At 44.6% G+C, this 13,332-nt stretch overlaps 2 protein-coding genes across 3 annotated transcripts in view; one reads left to right on the top strand and one right to left on the bottom strand.

Moving 5' to 3' along the window:
- CMSS1 (cms1 ribosomal small subunit homolog) overlaps positions 1-13,332 on the bottom strand; it is a 1,251,672-nt gene that overhangs the window by 911,070 nt on the left and 327,270 nt on the right. Inside the window, exon 2 of the mRNA XM_069204876.1 lies at positions 11,489-11,524. Coding sequence (XP_069060977.1) covers positions 11,489-11,524 — 36 coding nt within the window. The remainder of the gene's footprint in view (positions 1-11,488; positions 11,525-13,332) is intronic.
- Positions 1-13,332, top strand: part of FILIP1L (filamin A interacting protein 1 like) — an 840,953-nt gene that overhangs the window by 640,462 nt on the left and 187,159 nt on the right. The window lies entirely within an intron of this gene.

Genomic DNA, 13,332 nt, shown 5'->3' with positions numbered 1-13,332 from the left:
AGCTTGGTTGCGGGATTTCTCTTATTGCAACACCACAAGTGAACTCTATGCTTCACTACAGCCTCCATCGTCAAGGCCTAAAACATATGGCAGCCACTCAGAGATTATCTCCTGTCACTAACTCCTATGGCTGAAGACGATGGGAAAGAGACTCACTTGTCCCATTGACTGGACTGTTCTCTTGTGGCTCAGTAGTTATCTGCACCTGTTGGTGTGTAAACCCGTAGTGCAAACCCATACCCATTCCTTCTCTATCTTTATTTCCTCTTTTATATATACACCCTACCCTCTGACATTGTCCCGCCACCTCTATTTTTTTTTTATCATTTCCCTCTTACCTCCCTTTTATTACTTGCTGTTAGACGCACCGTCTGGTATATGATTTTGAGAAGTTGTGATTACACTCATGCTTTCAAATTATGTAATTTCTGTATTTTTTTGTTTATAAAATACTTTAAATAAAGATTTAAAAAAAGAATCTCTCATTTCCAGTTTCAATTAACTTTTAAGAAAAATCAAACCATTAATGGCACATTCATGAGTAAAAAGAGGTCATGGTCACCTATTTTCTACAGGAAAATTGGTCAATTGGAATATCAAACCCACATGAAATTGTGCTGCTTCTCAGAACCAAAATTGCATACACCTGGGTCAAAGATATGAGAGTGGCTCTCAAAAGATACTTCCTTCATAGTTGAAACCCATGTAGGGTTTAAGTAAAGCACAGTGGTCCTAAAAAGGTCAATGCAAAGTGAATGATAAAGTATGGCTGTTTAATGCTTGTAAAAAATTTAAATATATCAATGCAACATTTATGTGCCTAAGTGAACTATCCTGTTTAAAAGGACCTATCTTTTTATTTATGATATCTTGCTTTTCCCACTGGCACCATCTTTTTTTTAATATTTGTTGAGATCCCAGGTGCACTGTTTATGTTTGCGCCATGGAACATCTTTAAACTGGTGCTATGGGTGCAAACATGGACAGTGCACTGGATTACAATGAATGCGCTGCCTTCAGGCAGCGATGAAATTGGGATCAGCTGCTTTGATCAGCCACTCCATTTTTAACTGTGCAGGTGGCATCCGTCTGCACTTTAGAGAGAGGTAACAGAGACCCCCTTGCAGGTGGGTGCAGTGACTGCACCCTGTCTGAGGGATCCATGAGACCCACTTTGTCCTCTCCAGAGGGCTGCCCTCAGGGAGCACACGGACAGTGTGCTAACGTTTTGTGGCGCACTGTCAGTGTGCCTCCTGACGACTTCTTTGCGCCCACATTAATAATACGCACAAGTGCAAAGGCAAAGAGATTCCCTCATTTGCATGAGGCCATACACCCATGCAAATGAGGGATTGCCTTTTAGATACAGAGCTGGTGCTACAAGTGCTCCAGTGTAATCAATATTAAAGAAGGGAGGTGCACAATTTTCTGCGGCCCTTCTGTTATACCAGAGTGCCGTGGAGGTGCACAAAGTGGGTGCACCCAACCGTTGCACCCCCAGTGCACTTTGTGCGATACGACCCTTGGATATTTATTTGAAATACAGGATTTTGCAAAGGGCAGGGGGAAACTACCTATGTAACAAATACACCAACATTTCTTAACACATTTCAAAAACTCTGATGTTTGGTTGACTTGTTATATGTGGAACTGTCTATTATGTACTGTCTGCAAATGACTGCTTCACTCCCATCACCCCATTTGGCAATACAGATGAATCAAGCCTGGGACGCCAGCCAGCAGCGAGCTACGGTGTGACATCCATCGGTAATGCACAGCAGCAATATCAGGGCTTTACGTGGGAAAGGTCCCTCTGGCTCTTAGACCAAGGAGTAATTAAAAATGGACATTGAAATGGGTCCCTATCATGTCCTATGTTTATGTCCTTAACTTTACTGACAGAAATATTGTTCGATTTTTTTTTTTTTAACAATTACTGTAAAAAATGTTAAGGTAGTCCTTGCTGGCGATTTAGTTCCTGGTTATATTTTACGTTTTATTTAACCTTGCATTCCCTTAGAGTGATAGCTATTTCCAGGGTATTGTGTTTCTGTATTGTTTTTTTGTGTAGCGTATTACGCTACTATAGTGCATAGTTTGAGCTGAGTCGTCTTCATTCCACAATTATGAGCTCTGGTGCTGAGGCTAAAGGCAGTGCAAGTTTCTCACAGTCCTGGTCAATGGGTCAAAAAGCTGTTCAGAATACACAGTTATTCAATCCCTGGCCTCTCTACAGAGCATACAAAGCAATGAACACATATTCAAGTTGCAGTTGTCATTTTGTGAGAATGTGTGGGAAGGAGGTATACAGATGTCGAAACATAAACCAAGCGAAAGTAAAAGAAAATGCAGTGCTTCCAGGTGATTGGGTTTGTTGTTTGTTTGGGGGGTTGAGCAGTGAAGGAGATGCTAGAAGGTGCAGTCACAAGAGAGTAAAAAGATGGTGCTGAAGAGCAAAGAGATGTGGTGTAGGATATGCAGACGGATGAGATGTGGAGATAAAAACGTGTGCATGTCAAACAGAGTGAACATAACAAACGTGATTAAAACACACTGAAGACAACCAGGCCTTACACAGGCCTCAGTAAAGAGCACACTATCAACATTTCAGAATGGAAACATTTTATATATTATTTTTTTTTCAACAAAGTCATAGTTGTTACTCATTTACTTTGACCAACTAACCACATGGATGAAGCCAATGGTCCTGTCTGGTTCTACACAGGTTTACTTTAGGTGTATGTCAGTTATGTTATATATCTGGATGCAATAACAGAAAGCTCATAGAGACAGCAAAATACCGGTGAGGTGGCACACTACGGGAATCACAGAAATTTAGTTTGTGTTTCCCTTAATTACATAAAACACACCGCTTTTAGAGACCCCCACTATTTTCATCCCACTTGAAGTTGTGCGCATTAGTGAAATTGGGGGATGCTCACAGACCTGGACTGATATGTGAGTGCAGTTTCTTTGGTCGCTCTACTTTTTTTTTACCCACATTCGACCAACAAATAAGACTTGGGGGACAAGTGCAAAGTCTTACTCAACCATTTTGAGTATTCAAGTGTCCTCTCCTTCCAGAGTTACTCTTTTGCCATGCCTGCAGCTGACCCTAAAATTAACCAACACAGATCCGAACTTGGGGGACTATGGTTAAACTGTAGACAGCACTTCACTCTGGGGTGGCTTTTGGTGCCGCTTGATGTACATGTGGAGTCAATAGAGCGTTCTTTGGTATATCTAAAGCATGTGCTGGGTTTGTGGTCGCCAGTTCACAGGTATCAGCCACCAGCTCTTTGAAAAATGAGACACCTGCTACAGTAATTTTCTGACTCTTGAATTGTGCAGTAACCAGTCATCTGACATTGCAGGTGCTTCACCCAAAGTTTTACTGTGTAAGCACCATCTACACGCGCTCCTGGATCAGCTATAAAAAAAACCAAAACACAGAAAATATACCCCACCCAAGAGTCCAAACCGGCCATACAGACCACAACAGACACTAAATGGTCAAATTCAACTGCAACGTACTGTTTACCAAAGAGAAAGAGAAACACTTTAATCGACAATTGACAGTGACGCTTGATGTGGGGCTCCTGCGTGCTGACCAAAGAAAACTGCCAGACAGGGTCAGAGTATGATACATCATAGCCACACCAACTCCAGACAATAAAAATGTTAGACCTGGTAGCTTTTTGGTGTGTCTCCCCTGTCTTTTTGCCTTCTGACCTCCTGGTTTTGGACTCTGTTTTTGCTGGTTTATTGTCTCTGCCCAATTTACCACTGCTAATCAGTGGTAAAGTGCAAGTGCTCCCCATATAAATTGTACTGTGTATTGGTTTATCCATAATTGGCATATTTGATTTACTAGTAAGTCCCCAGTAAGGTGCACTAGAGGTGCCAAGGCCTGTAAATCAAATGCTACTAGTGGGCCTGCAGCACTGGTTGTGCCACCCACCTAAGTAGATCCGTAATCATGTCTCAGACCTGCCATTGCAGTGTCGGTGTGTGCAGTTTTAACTGGAAATTCGACTTGGCAAGTGTACCCACTTGCCAGGCCTAAACCTTCCCTTTTCCTATATGTCAGACACCCCTTAGGTAGGCCCTAGGTAGCCCCAAGGGCAGGGTGCAGTGTGTGGTTAAGGTAGGACATATAGTAATGTGTTTTATATGTCCTGACAGTGAAATATTGCTAAATTCGTTTTTCACTGTTGCAAGGCCTGTCCCTCTCAAAGGTTAACATGGGGGCTACCTTTAAATCTGATTAAAGTGTAGATTCCCTTTGGCAGCGGATGGACATGTGGAGTTTGGGGTCTCTGAGCTCACAATTTAAAAATACATATTTTAGTAAAGTTGATTTTAAGATTGTGTGTTTGAAAATGCCACTTTTAGAAAGTGAGCATTTTCTTGCTTATATCATTTCTGTGACTCTGCCTGTCTGTGGATTCCCTGTCTGGGTCAGTTTGACAGTTGGGCTGGTTGCACCTCACACTAGACAGTGACACAAAAGGAGCTGGGGCGTAGTCTGCATTTCCTGATGAGCCATCTGTGCTAGGAGGGAGGGGAGGAGTGGTCACTTGCACCTGAAAGGGCTGTGCCTGTCCTCACACAGTGCAGTCTCCGACCCCCTGGTGAGTGTCTGGGGCCTGGCCTGGGCAAGGCAGGATTTCACATTCAAAAGAGACTTTACTTTGAAGTAGGCCTACTTCAAAGGAGAAATTGGGTATAAGAAGGACACCCAAAACCACAGACTCTTTTGGGAATCAAGAGGAACCTCGGCCCAGGAGAAGAGCTGAAGGAGGAGTACTGTCCCTTTGTTGTGTTGCTTTACTGGACTTGCCTGCAGTTGGTGCTTCTGCCTGAAAAGAGTGCAAAGGGTGAACTTTGCTGTGTGTCCTGCTTGAGAAAATTCTCCAAGGGCTTGGAGTAGAGCTTGCCTCCTGTTGGAAGTCTCAGGGACACCAAAGATTTCAGCTTCCTTGACCACTGGGAACTGTGTGTTTTGTGTTGTTCAAGAGCAGAAACCACTGCGCCGCCGCCAATGACGCCGCTGGTCTGCACCGTGACCTGCCGACGCCGCACAGAGTCGATTTGCCCCGCGACCCTGGTCTCACCGACGCAGTCATCGGACGACTTCCCGAGCCGCTGTTCGCACCACGACCTGTGGGCCCTGCACTCCGGCGTCACCTGCTCACACCACAGCCTGGGCATCCCCGACGACGTCGCTCCTGCTGACACCGGTGCCGCTGCCTGCACCGTGGCCTGTGGACACCGCTCGTGAGGAGCACAAAGCACCGTTCCGTAGCCCCGGTCTACCGAAGCCAGCACCATCGGCTCATGTGTCGTCACCAGGCATCCTTGCCTGCACCGTGGCCTGTGGACACCGCTTGTGAGGGTCACAAAGCATCGTCCCGTCCCGCACGCTGGCTTTGGCCTACCGACGACAGCGCTTCCGCAATGACGATGACGCTGCCTGCACCATGACCTGTGGACACCGCACATTGCACCGCCCCGCTTCACACCGCAGCCCTGGTCACACCGACGCCGCTGGACGGCGTCACCGCGCCGCTGCCTGCACCTTGACCTGTGGGCACCGCACGTCGCATCGTCCCGCTTCACACCGCAGCCCTGCGCCATCCACGCCACCGCACCTGATTTCATCAGCCCGGAGTTCGATCCCCGAGGTGCGTGACTTCAAGGGCCTGACGACTCCTGCACCGACTCCGGATCCGACGCCAGAGACGCCACTCTCCAGAGCTCACCGCGAGGATCATGACGCCCTGCAAATCCAAGGTACTGTTTGTGGGTCTTCCAGACACCATAGCTGGCCCGCAACGCCGCGGCCGGCCTGAACTGTTGGTTTTGTTGATCACAACGCCGTTATAGCCCCAGGTGGGGCTATCGACTTCAAGGAACTGTAGTTTTGAGTAAATCTTGCAGAATTCATATTTTTCTTACTGTGTGTTGGATTTTTATCGTATTTGGTCTTGTTTTATATAGATAAATATTGGCTATTTTTCTAAAACTGGTGTGGTGTCCTTTTGCAGTGTTTTCACTTATTACTGTGTTTTATGTGCAAATGCTTTACACATTGCTTCTGAGATAAGCCTGACTGCTCGTGCCAAGCTACCAAGCGGGTGAGCAGGGGTTATCTGAGCGGGTATCTCCCTTATCCTGACTAGAGTGAGGGTCCCTACTTGGACAGTGTGCAAACCAACTGCCAACTAGAGATCCCATTTCTAACAAAAAACACACACTCTCAACTGGAGGACCATCAAGAACTGGGTCATTACCTCGAATAAGGGTGGAAGGCAATGGCTGCAATAACATTAACATCTTGAGGATCCATGAGAACAAAGGGGCTCTAAGCACAATTGTGGATCCATAGAGCCTTTCCATGTTCATTTCAGTGCAACAGGCACACAGAGTACCAATTCCTCTGTCATCACAAGCCAGGGGTAGACATCAAATGAATGGCTGAAACATTTACTTCCTTAGAAAAGGGCTCATGGATTTACATTTCAGACCATCTTCCTTGTTTCTCAAAAGGAAACTCTTTGGGTCAACTCAAAAAGTGATGGATGTCCTAATCATTGAATATTTCGGAGGCAGTGGCAGGGGTGGTGGTCAACCAGTGAAGAACCCCATCCTCATATGTTCCTATTTTGTGAGATGGGAAACTCTGTATTATGTTAGTCTGTTTCATTGTTTGTTTGAATGGATTTTCTCATGGCTGTGTCCCGAGTAGGAAAGTTGTGAATTGTTTGAAGTTTTTCTCACTTTTGTTCCCGACATTAGACATATGTAGATTAACCTAGACATGTGGGTTGTTGGCAAACTAGGGTATGTTGGATCGCACATCCTGCTCAGCATTGATGGACAATACAAGGGGGGCACCTGGCCATGCCTCCTGATCTTCTCCCCATCTGAATTTTGAGTGAAACAGGATGGTGTTACTTGAGAATTTTATAATGTGGAATGTTGAAGGTGTGGCTAGTCCTAAGTGTCACAGGGTTTACTCCTACGTGTAATGCAGGAGTAGACATGGCCTTCCTGCAAGAGATTCATCTTTTGGAGAGGAGGAGCATTAACCTTCACAAGAAATACAAATGCAAACTGGTAATAAGATTGACATGTATTACGACTATTTGGGGTGAAGATGTCCTAAAATGTGATGCCACAAAATTAGAGACATCCCTAAGCGAATTAGAAAACAAATGCCAGGCACCCCCCTCAAAGTCATTCAGCAGCTGCAACTCACAGGCAAACTGCATGAAACTGTTGGAGAGAATGTGGTGCCTTATTTACAAAGACAACCTGAGGAGAGAGAAAAGATTGGGAAAATGGTGTAGAGGATTTCCTCTACTACGAACCCAAGACATCAAAGTGCAATAAACATGGCTTGGAGGACCAAACTAATCACCCAAATAGACATTAATGAAGTATTTGCCAAATATCACACTAATGTTTACTCTGACCCTCTTTCTTACAATCTGACCAATTCTGGGTTTCCCTGGGCGCTCTTACAGTCCTCTTCTTGCCCCATTCACAAAAAGACATGCTCGACGAACCTCTATCCCTAGTGAAAACCAAAATTGCTGAAACTCAGACCACCAGGGGCAAGACACCCAGCTCTGATGAATGCCTGGTGGACGTTATAGCCATGTTTCATGACAGAGAGGTCACCATACTGGTACTACTAAAGTCTTGTTGAGATCCAACCGATGTGAAATCGTATCACCCTTTAAGTATACTGAACCCATACTGTAAACTTTGTGTAAACTACTGGCCAACTTCCCCTATTTGATCCATTACGACCAGACCAGCTTTATCTCAGGCTATAATACTTTGTACAATCTAGGATGACTGTTCCACATTATAAACACAATCTCAGCTGGTGGGCTCCCATGTGCAGTTGCCTCCCTCATCACTGAGAAACCATATGACACTCCACTGTAAATATTTATGTGCAGTGCTTTCAAAAACGGGCTTAGGAGCCAGTATAAATCAGTGGCCTTTTAGAACATGCACACCACAACAAGTGGTCAAAACAGGACGTGTAATATTGAGACAGTGGTTAATCTTCAGATGACAAGACAAGGATGTCCACTCCCACCCCCCCACCCCAAAATCAAGCCTGTGGTCAATTTTTTCAGAGCTAGGGTCAGGGGGCATCATATGATATGATATTTGGTATTCATGGTGATAATTTGCTTTACCTGTGCAATATGAATCAGAATCTGCAGATGGTCATAGACTCCTTTACTGATTTTGGCAATGACTGGTTTAAATGTCAATTGGGATAAATCCTGTATATTCTTGCTAAGTTCATTAGGGGAATAAAATGAGCGAACCTGCCTTCATCTGCACTTGGTGGCAAACTGACTACTTTCAAATGATTCTGTGTACAAATTTACGACGGAGAGGATAATTTGATTTCAGGCAATATTGGCAGAGCTATTTTGACTCTCCATTGATCTCTTGGGTCATTGTGAAAGATGCCGCTTTCAGCTAGGTTTAAGGTAGCACTCTCAAAAAACGATCAGGCCTCCCTGACTTGCCTTACAGATAGCTCTAATTAAGGGCCTGATTTAGAACTTTGCAGATGGGTTACTCCATTAAAATGGTGAAGGATGTCCTGTCCGCCGAAATCAATATCCCATTATATCCAATGGGATTTAGATTTCGGCAGATGGGACAACTATGACCATTGTGACGGAGTAACCGGTCCGGCAAGTTCTAAATCAGGCCCTAAGTTATTTGGAGAGTTAAACGGCATGTTTATGGTGTTAATATGGAGCACTGAAAGAAGAAGGGTAGTCCTTGAAAAACTGCAGCTGCCCTTAAGTGGGGTGGGTCTGGAGAGTGGGGTGGGTCTGGAGAGTGGGTGGGAGCCCCGGCCTATGAATTGCATTACCTTGCAATCCAGGTACAGTGGCCTGTCACATGGTTCTCAGATGAGGTGAATGCAAAACATTTAGAACTTGGAAATGACTGCAACCATGCTTTACAAGGTCCTACTTAGTGACAACACCACAACTGCCACATATCCCAAGGTTAGTCGATGTAGCTAGGCAATGTTGGCAAATAAATCTGAAGCACCTGCAGCCTGTGCCAACCTATGCACCAGAGTATCCCTCTAGGTGCTGTTGTGGTTTCAAGATGTATTCAGATTCTGAGACAGGACAGTCGATTACTGTTGTGGCTGAGTTTGAAAATAATGGATTGTACCAGCATATCTTGTTCCTTTGACGTTATCAGCAGCACATATTACACAGCATCAGTGCAAGTCACCCCAGCATGTTGTTTCGTGCTGCTCAACTAACTTGGAGAAGTAACTCTAATGAACCACAAACATTTGATACACTATGGTTTTTACTGACACAAGGTCAGAGGAGGAGGGAGATGTCCCTATTGTGTAAGCCTCTCTTGGGAATATTTCAAACTGACCAGTGCTTAATTTGTAAATGAATGAGTGCTGGAGTCTAAAGCCAGGGCAGCCTTTAGCATGGGTGAGCTGGGCCCACATTAAGGGTGCCAGCCTTCAGTGGGGCACCGGAGCAGCCTGCAGCAGTCTTCCCTCCATCCTGGCTCGGAAGAAAAGTATGTTAACCATTGTTTTGAAGTTTGTTTTTCTCCTTTCCCTTTTTCCCCTTACCTTTCCCATGCCCCTCCCTTTTCCCCAACACACTGACAATTAAAGATGGCCAGTGGGAGAGGGACTCCAAATTGTGTTTGGCCCATTGTACTATCTGAGCAAAGGCCAGCAATGCTCAAAGCTCTGTTCCAAAGCCCGCAGTCAGTGCAATTAAATACGAGGCCACTGAATACCAAAGCTGTTTAGTCTTCAGTTCACCTCAAGCCTCCTTCAGTTGCTACTGGATACTCCCTGCTCCTTTGTCTCACTCTTGCAGGTTCCTGCTTTCTCTCTTTGTGATGGTCTTCCTGTCTTTCTCTTCCTCCCTCTTTAAACATTGTTTGTTTTTCCCTCCTCTCTTGCTACCGGTAAACGTCTGATGCCGAAAAAATAAGTGCCGCTCTTCAAAAATAGCTGCTGGCGGTCTTCCTTCGGCACCTATTTTTGGGGTCCTGCACTTATTTTTGCTGCTCAAATTAAGCACTGAAAGTGGCATCACAAACTTTTTTAAAAAATGGGACAGGAAACTGGCCGATATAAAATGGGTGGCATTACAGTACACACAAAAGGATTCCAGGATCTCCAATTAAAACTCATGTAATTTAACTATTTGCATCAGGCATACTTATCCCCAGAACGTACTCAGAAGATGTTGAATGGCATGATTCATTCCGCAGATGCAGATCTTGTGCAGTCGTCTACCACTTGTCTTAAAGTGCGATAAAATTAAGGACTTCTGAGCCAGCTTAGTAACAATGACGTTAGAAGTTACAGGGCCTTAGCACGTCGGCCAGATTCATGCTGTCTGGGCGTATTACTCAGATCTATGAAGCATAGAATTACCAACAGGTTTATTGACCTGGCATTTGCACTAGCAGAAAGAATGATCTCAATGATCTGGAAATCACATACAATGTCTCCTTTGGAAATATCACAAGGAGTGCAAAGAGTGACATCATTGCCAAGCAGGGGCCACATGATGGTAATTCCTGGGGCGCAACTTTGCTGGCCATGGCCAATAAGTCATATGAAATGCCACCATGAATGGGCGCAAATGGGACACGCACCAGGTTAAGGAGAACCATTGGAAGCAATTGTTCAATGCAAAAGACAAGACAGGATTTATCAAAGGACTCCCACTCCTGTTGCTGTCCTGTCGAAATGGAAGACTCTAGCAATATGACTACTTGGGGTGCTAATTTCCATAGCGAGAGCCAGGCCGCCAGACATGGCCAACATTGCACCCATATGATGGGGACACATTGTTCATTTTGTGCAGGATGTTCAGTGTCACAACCTTTAACTCTAGGCTATGGAATACATCTTCAACACTAACTGGACATGCTTATACATCAAGACCCTGTATTTTGGACCCTGTTCTTTTTAGTTCATTTATTTTAATGTTTTATTTGTTGAGTGATCCAAGACTTGATAATGCAATGATGGCTCGCAATACTTCAGCGAGGGTCGCTCTGTATACTGCTTAGATAATAGAAAATCAATAAAGATTTTAAAAAAAGCATAGCTAGCAAGAGCCCGATGTCACGTTTGACGCATTGAGACAGTCATGGCTTTTTAGCCATTAGCACTTGCCACACTCAGATTTTTATATCCGTACTAACTTTGGGAAAAACAACGGACATGCTGTTAGTCCAGAAATAAAAACATAACTAGCTGTAACGTATCACACATAACATTGGGGGCCTGTTTGTAACAATGAAGGAATATAATGAAGCATGTGTGCTCTTATTCCATAAAAATGCCTCAGTCGTATCTAGCGCTCCAAAGTTATCAAACTGACATTTGGCACTAAACAAAACACCAGAATAAATTAAGTAAATCACTAACCTGAAGCATCTTCGTCTGTGAAATCTTCCAGTAAGCCTGTTGGGAAATCAAACAAGAGCAGTTTGTCAGTTTTATTGAGAGTCCAAACAAAAACTTCTATTAGATCACTAAATAATGTGGTAGTCTTAATACACTAAAAAACACATTTAACGCCTCTGTCCACTGGTATTAGGTGACCTTACAATCAAGATAAGGAATTGCTAGTTTTAATTCCAAATGACATTGCAGAAGGTCATATATTAGTTTACTCCTCTGATAATTTTATGGGCACGCATTTTTGTCTAATTATAATGGCTTCCTTCACTGAGTCAGAGTCTCGTAAAAACAGCCCCAGACTCCCTCCTTGCAGACACAGGGAGCTCACATCTTATCCTGACGTGAACCTCTCTAAGTGAAAGGGCCTGAGGGAAAACAGGCGGGAAGGAAACTCGTGTGCAGTCAGGTAAGCATTCGACCAAGTATCAAAACTGCTTTATCTGCAACCTGCAGGGCTCTTTGTGTCATTGGCACATGACAAAACCCAATCTGTGTTCTGGGAGCTGATCACCGTCCCGTCTGTAGAACAAGGACTCTGTCTTGGATGCTCTCGGTGACTCACCAATCCAGAAGCGGAGTCAGACTTGTGGCATGATTATGTTTGACAATATTTTATATTTTGCATATATTTACACACGTCTGCATAGATGAGAGTGAACTTAACATTTTTCAGTAGTCATTGTGCTGTACGAAACTAAAAAAAAAAAAAAAAAAAACAATTGCTGAGGAAACGGCTAGGCACTTATCAATCTTAAAACAACATTGGCTAAAAGCAACATTATGTCTTGGTTTCAAAAAGCATTCAACGCCAGAGAAGTCCCTGCCACTGAAGGCGACTGCTTTCTGTGTGGTCGTGCTCCTTGTGAAAGGGCAGAATGGTGTCATTCATATCGCAGTTAGGCAATGGATAAATAGGACTGACCCCGTGCCCCACGCTCTATGATGCAGTGGGTGGAAGAGAAATGTGCAAGACAACAACAGACCTATGGATTAAGAGCCTGGCTGAACGCCCTGTAGGTAAAACGATCATACATATAATTTTAGGAAAATTAGAAGGTCTTGACTAATGCCAGACCTAAAGAATAAAGCAGCCAGTAGGCGGAACATTAAAGGGCACTGTGAGAACAGAGGGCTGGGGTGTACATTTCGTTACCAGGAAAAAGACAATATTTTGAAAGTTACAATCCTGGATGAATAGATATCGAGGCACCCTATCGCGCAAAGGCCGGACATCAGCAATGTAAAACGTAGGATAATGAAGCGATAGAGGTAAACTCAAATTCTGTACTTAATTTATGTTTCTGAATGTCTGAGAAAGTTCACCAACAATGGTTCAGATTCATTGGCTGACAATTCGGGTTAACTCTTCAAGGCTTTTCCTAAAAACAAGCTGTATTTGGTTCAATCCAGCATAAATGGAGCAACAGGACATAAAGCTGAGCAGGTGCGTTTGTGGTAGTAAAGGCGGAAGATCAGTGTGTTAAGGCCAATAAGGCGGTGGTGCGGCGCATGAATCCGCCGGTCGTGACTGAAGAAAAGTGACACGGTGGCCCCGCTCGCAGGGACTCTTACCCGGCAGTGAACAAAGCGGCGCCATGTTGTGCGGGCTCTCTCCTCAGCTGTAGGAACAGACACAGCCCTTCTGCCAACTCCTCCAAAACGGAGTGCGGACTTCCTGTACCCCGCTTCCATATCCGGGAAGAGAACTGCAATCCAGGTATATGCATGCGCTGCGGACTCCGCAAACAAACGAGAGGATGGCGCGGATAGCCACGTACTATATATATTCGGAGGCATATGGAATGAGG

This window comes from Pleurodeles waltl, chromosome 8, assembly GCF_031143425.1.
Source record: "Pleurodeles waltl isolate 20211129_DDA chromosome 8, aPleWal1.hap1.20221129, whole genome shotgun sequence".
NCBI lineage: Eukaryota > Metazoa > Chordata > Amphibia > Caudata > Salamandridae > Pleurodeles > Pleurodeles waltl.
This window is presented reverse-complemented; position numbering and strand designations above follow the sequence as displayed.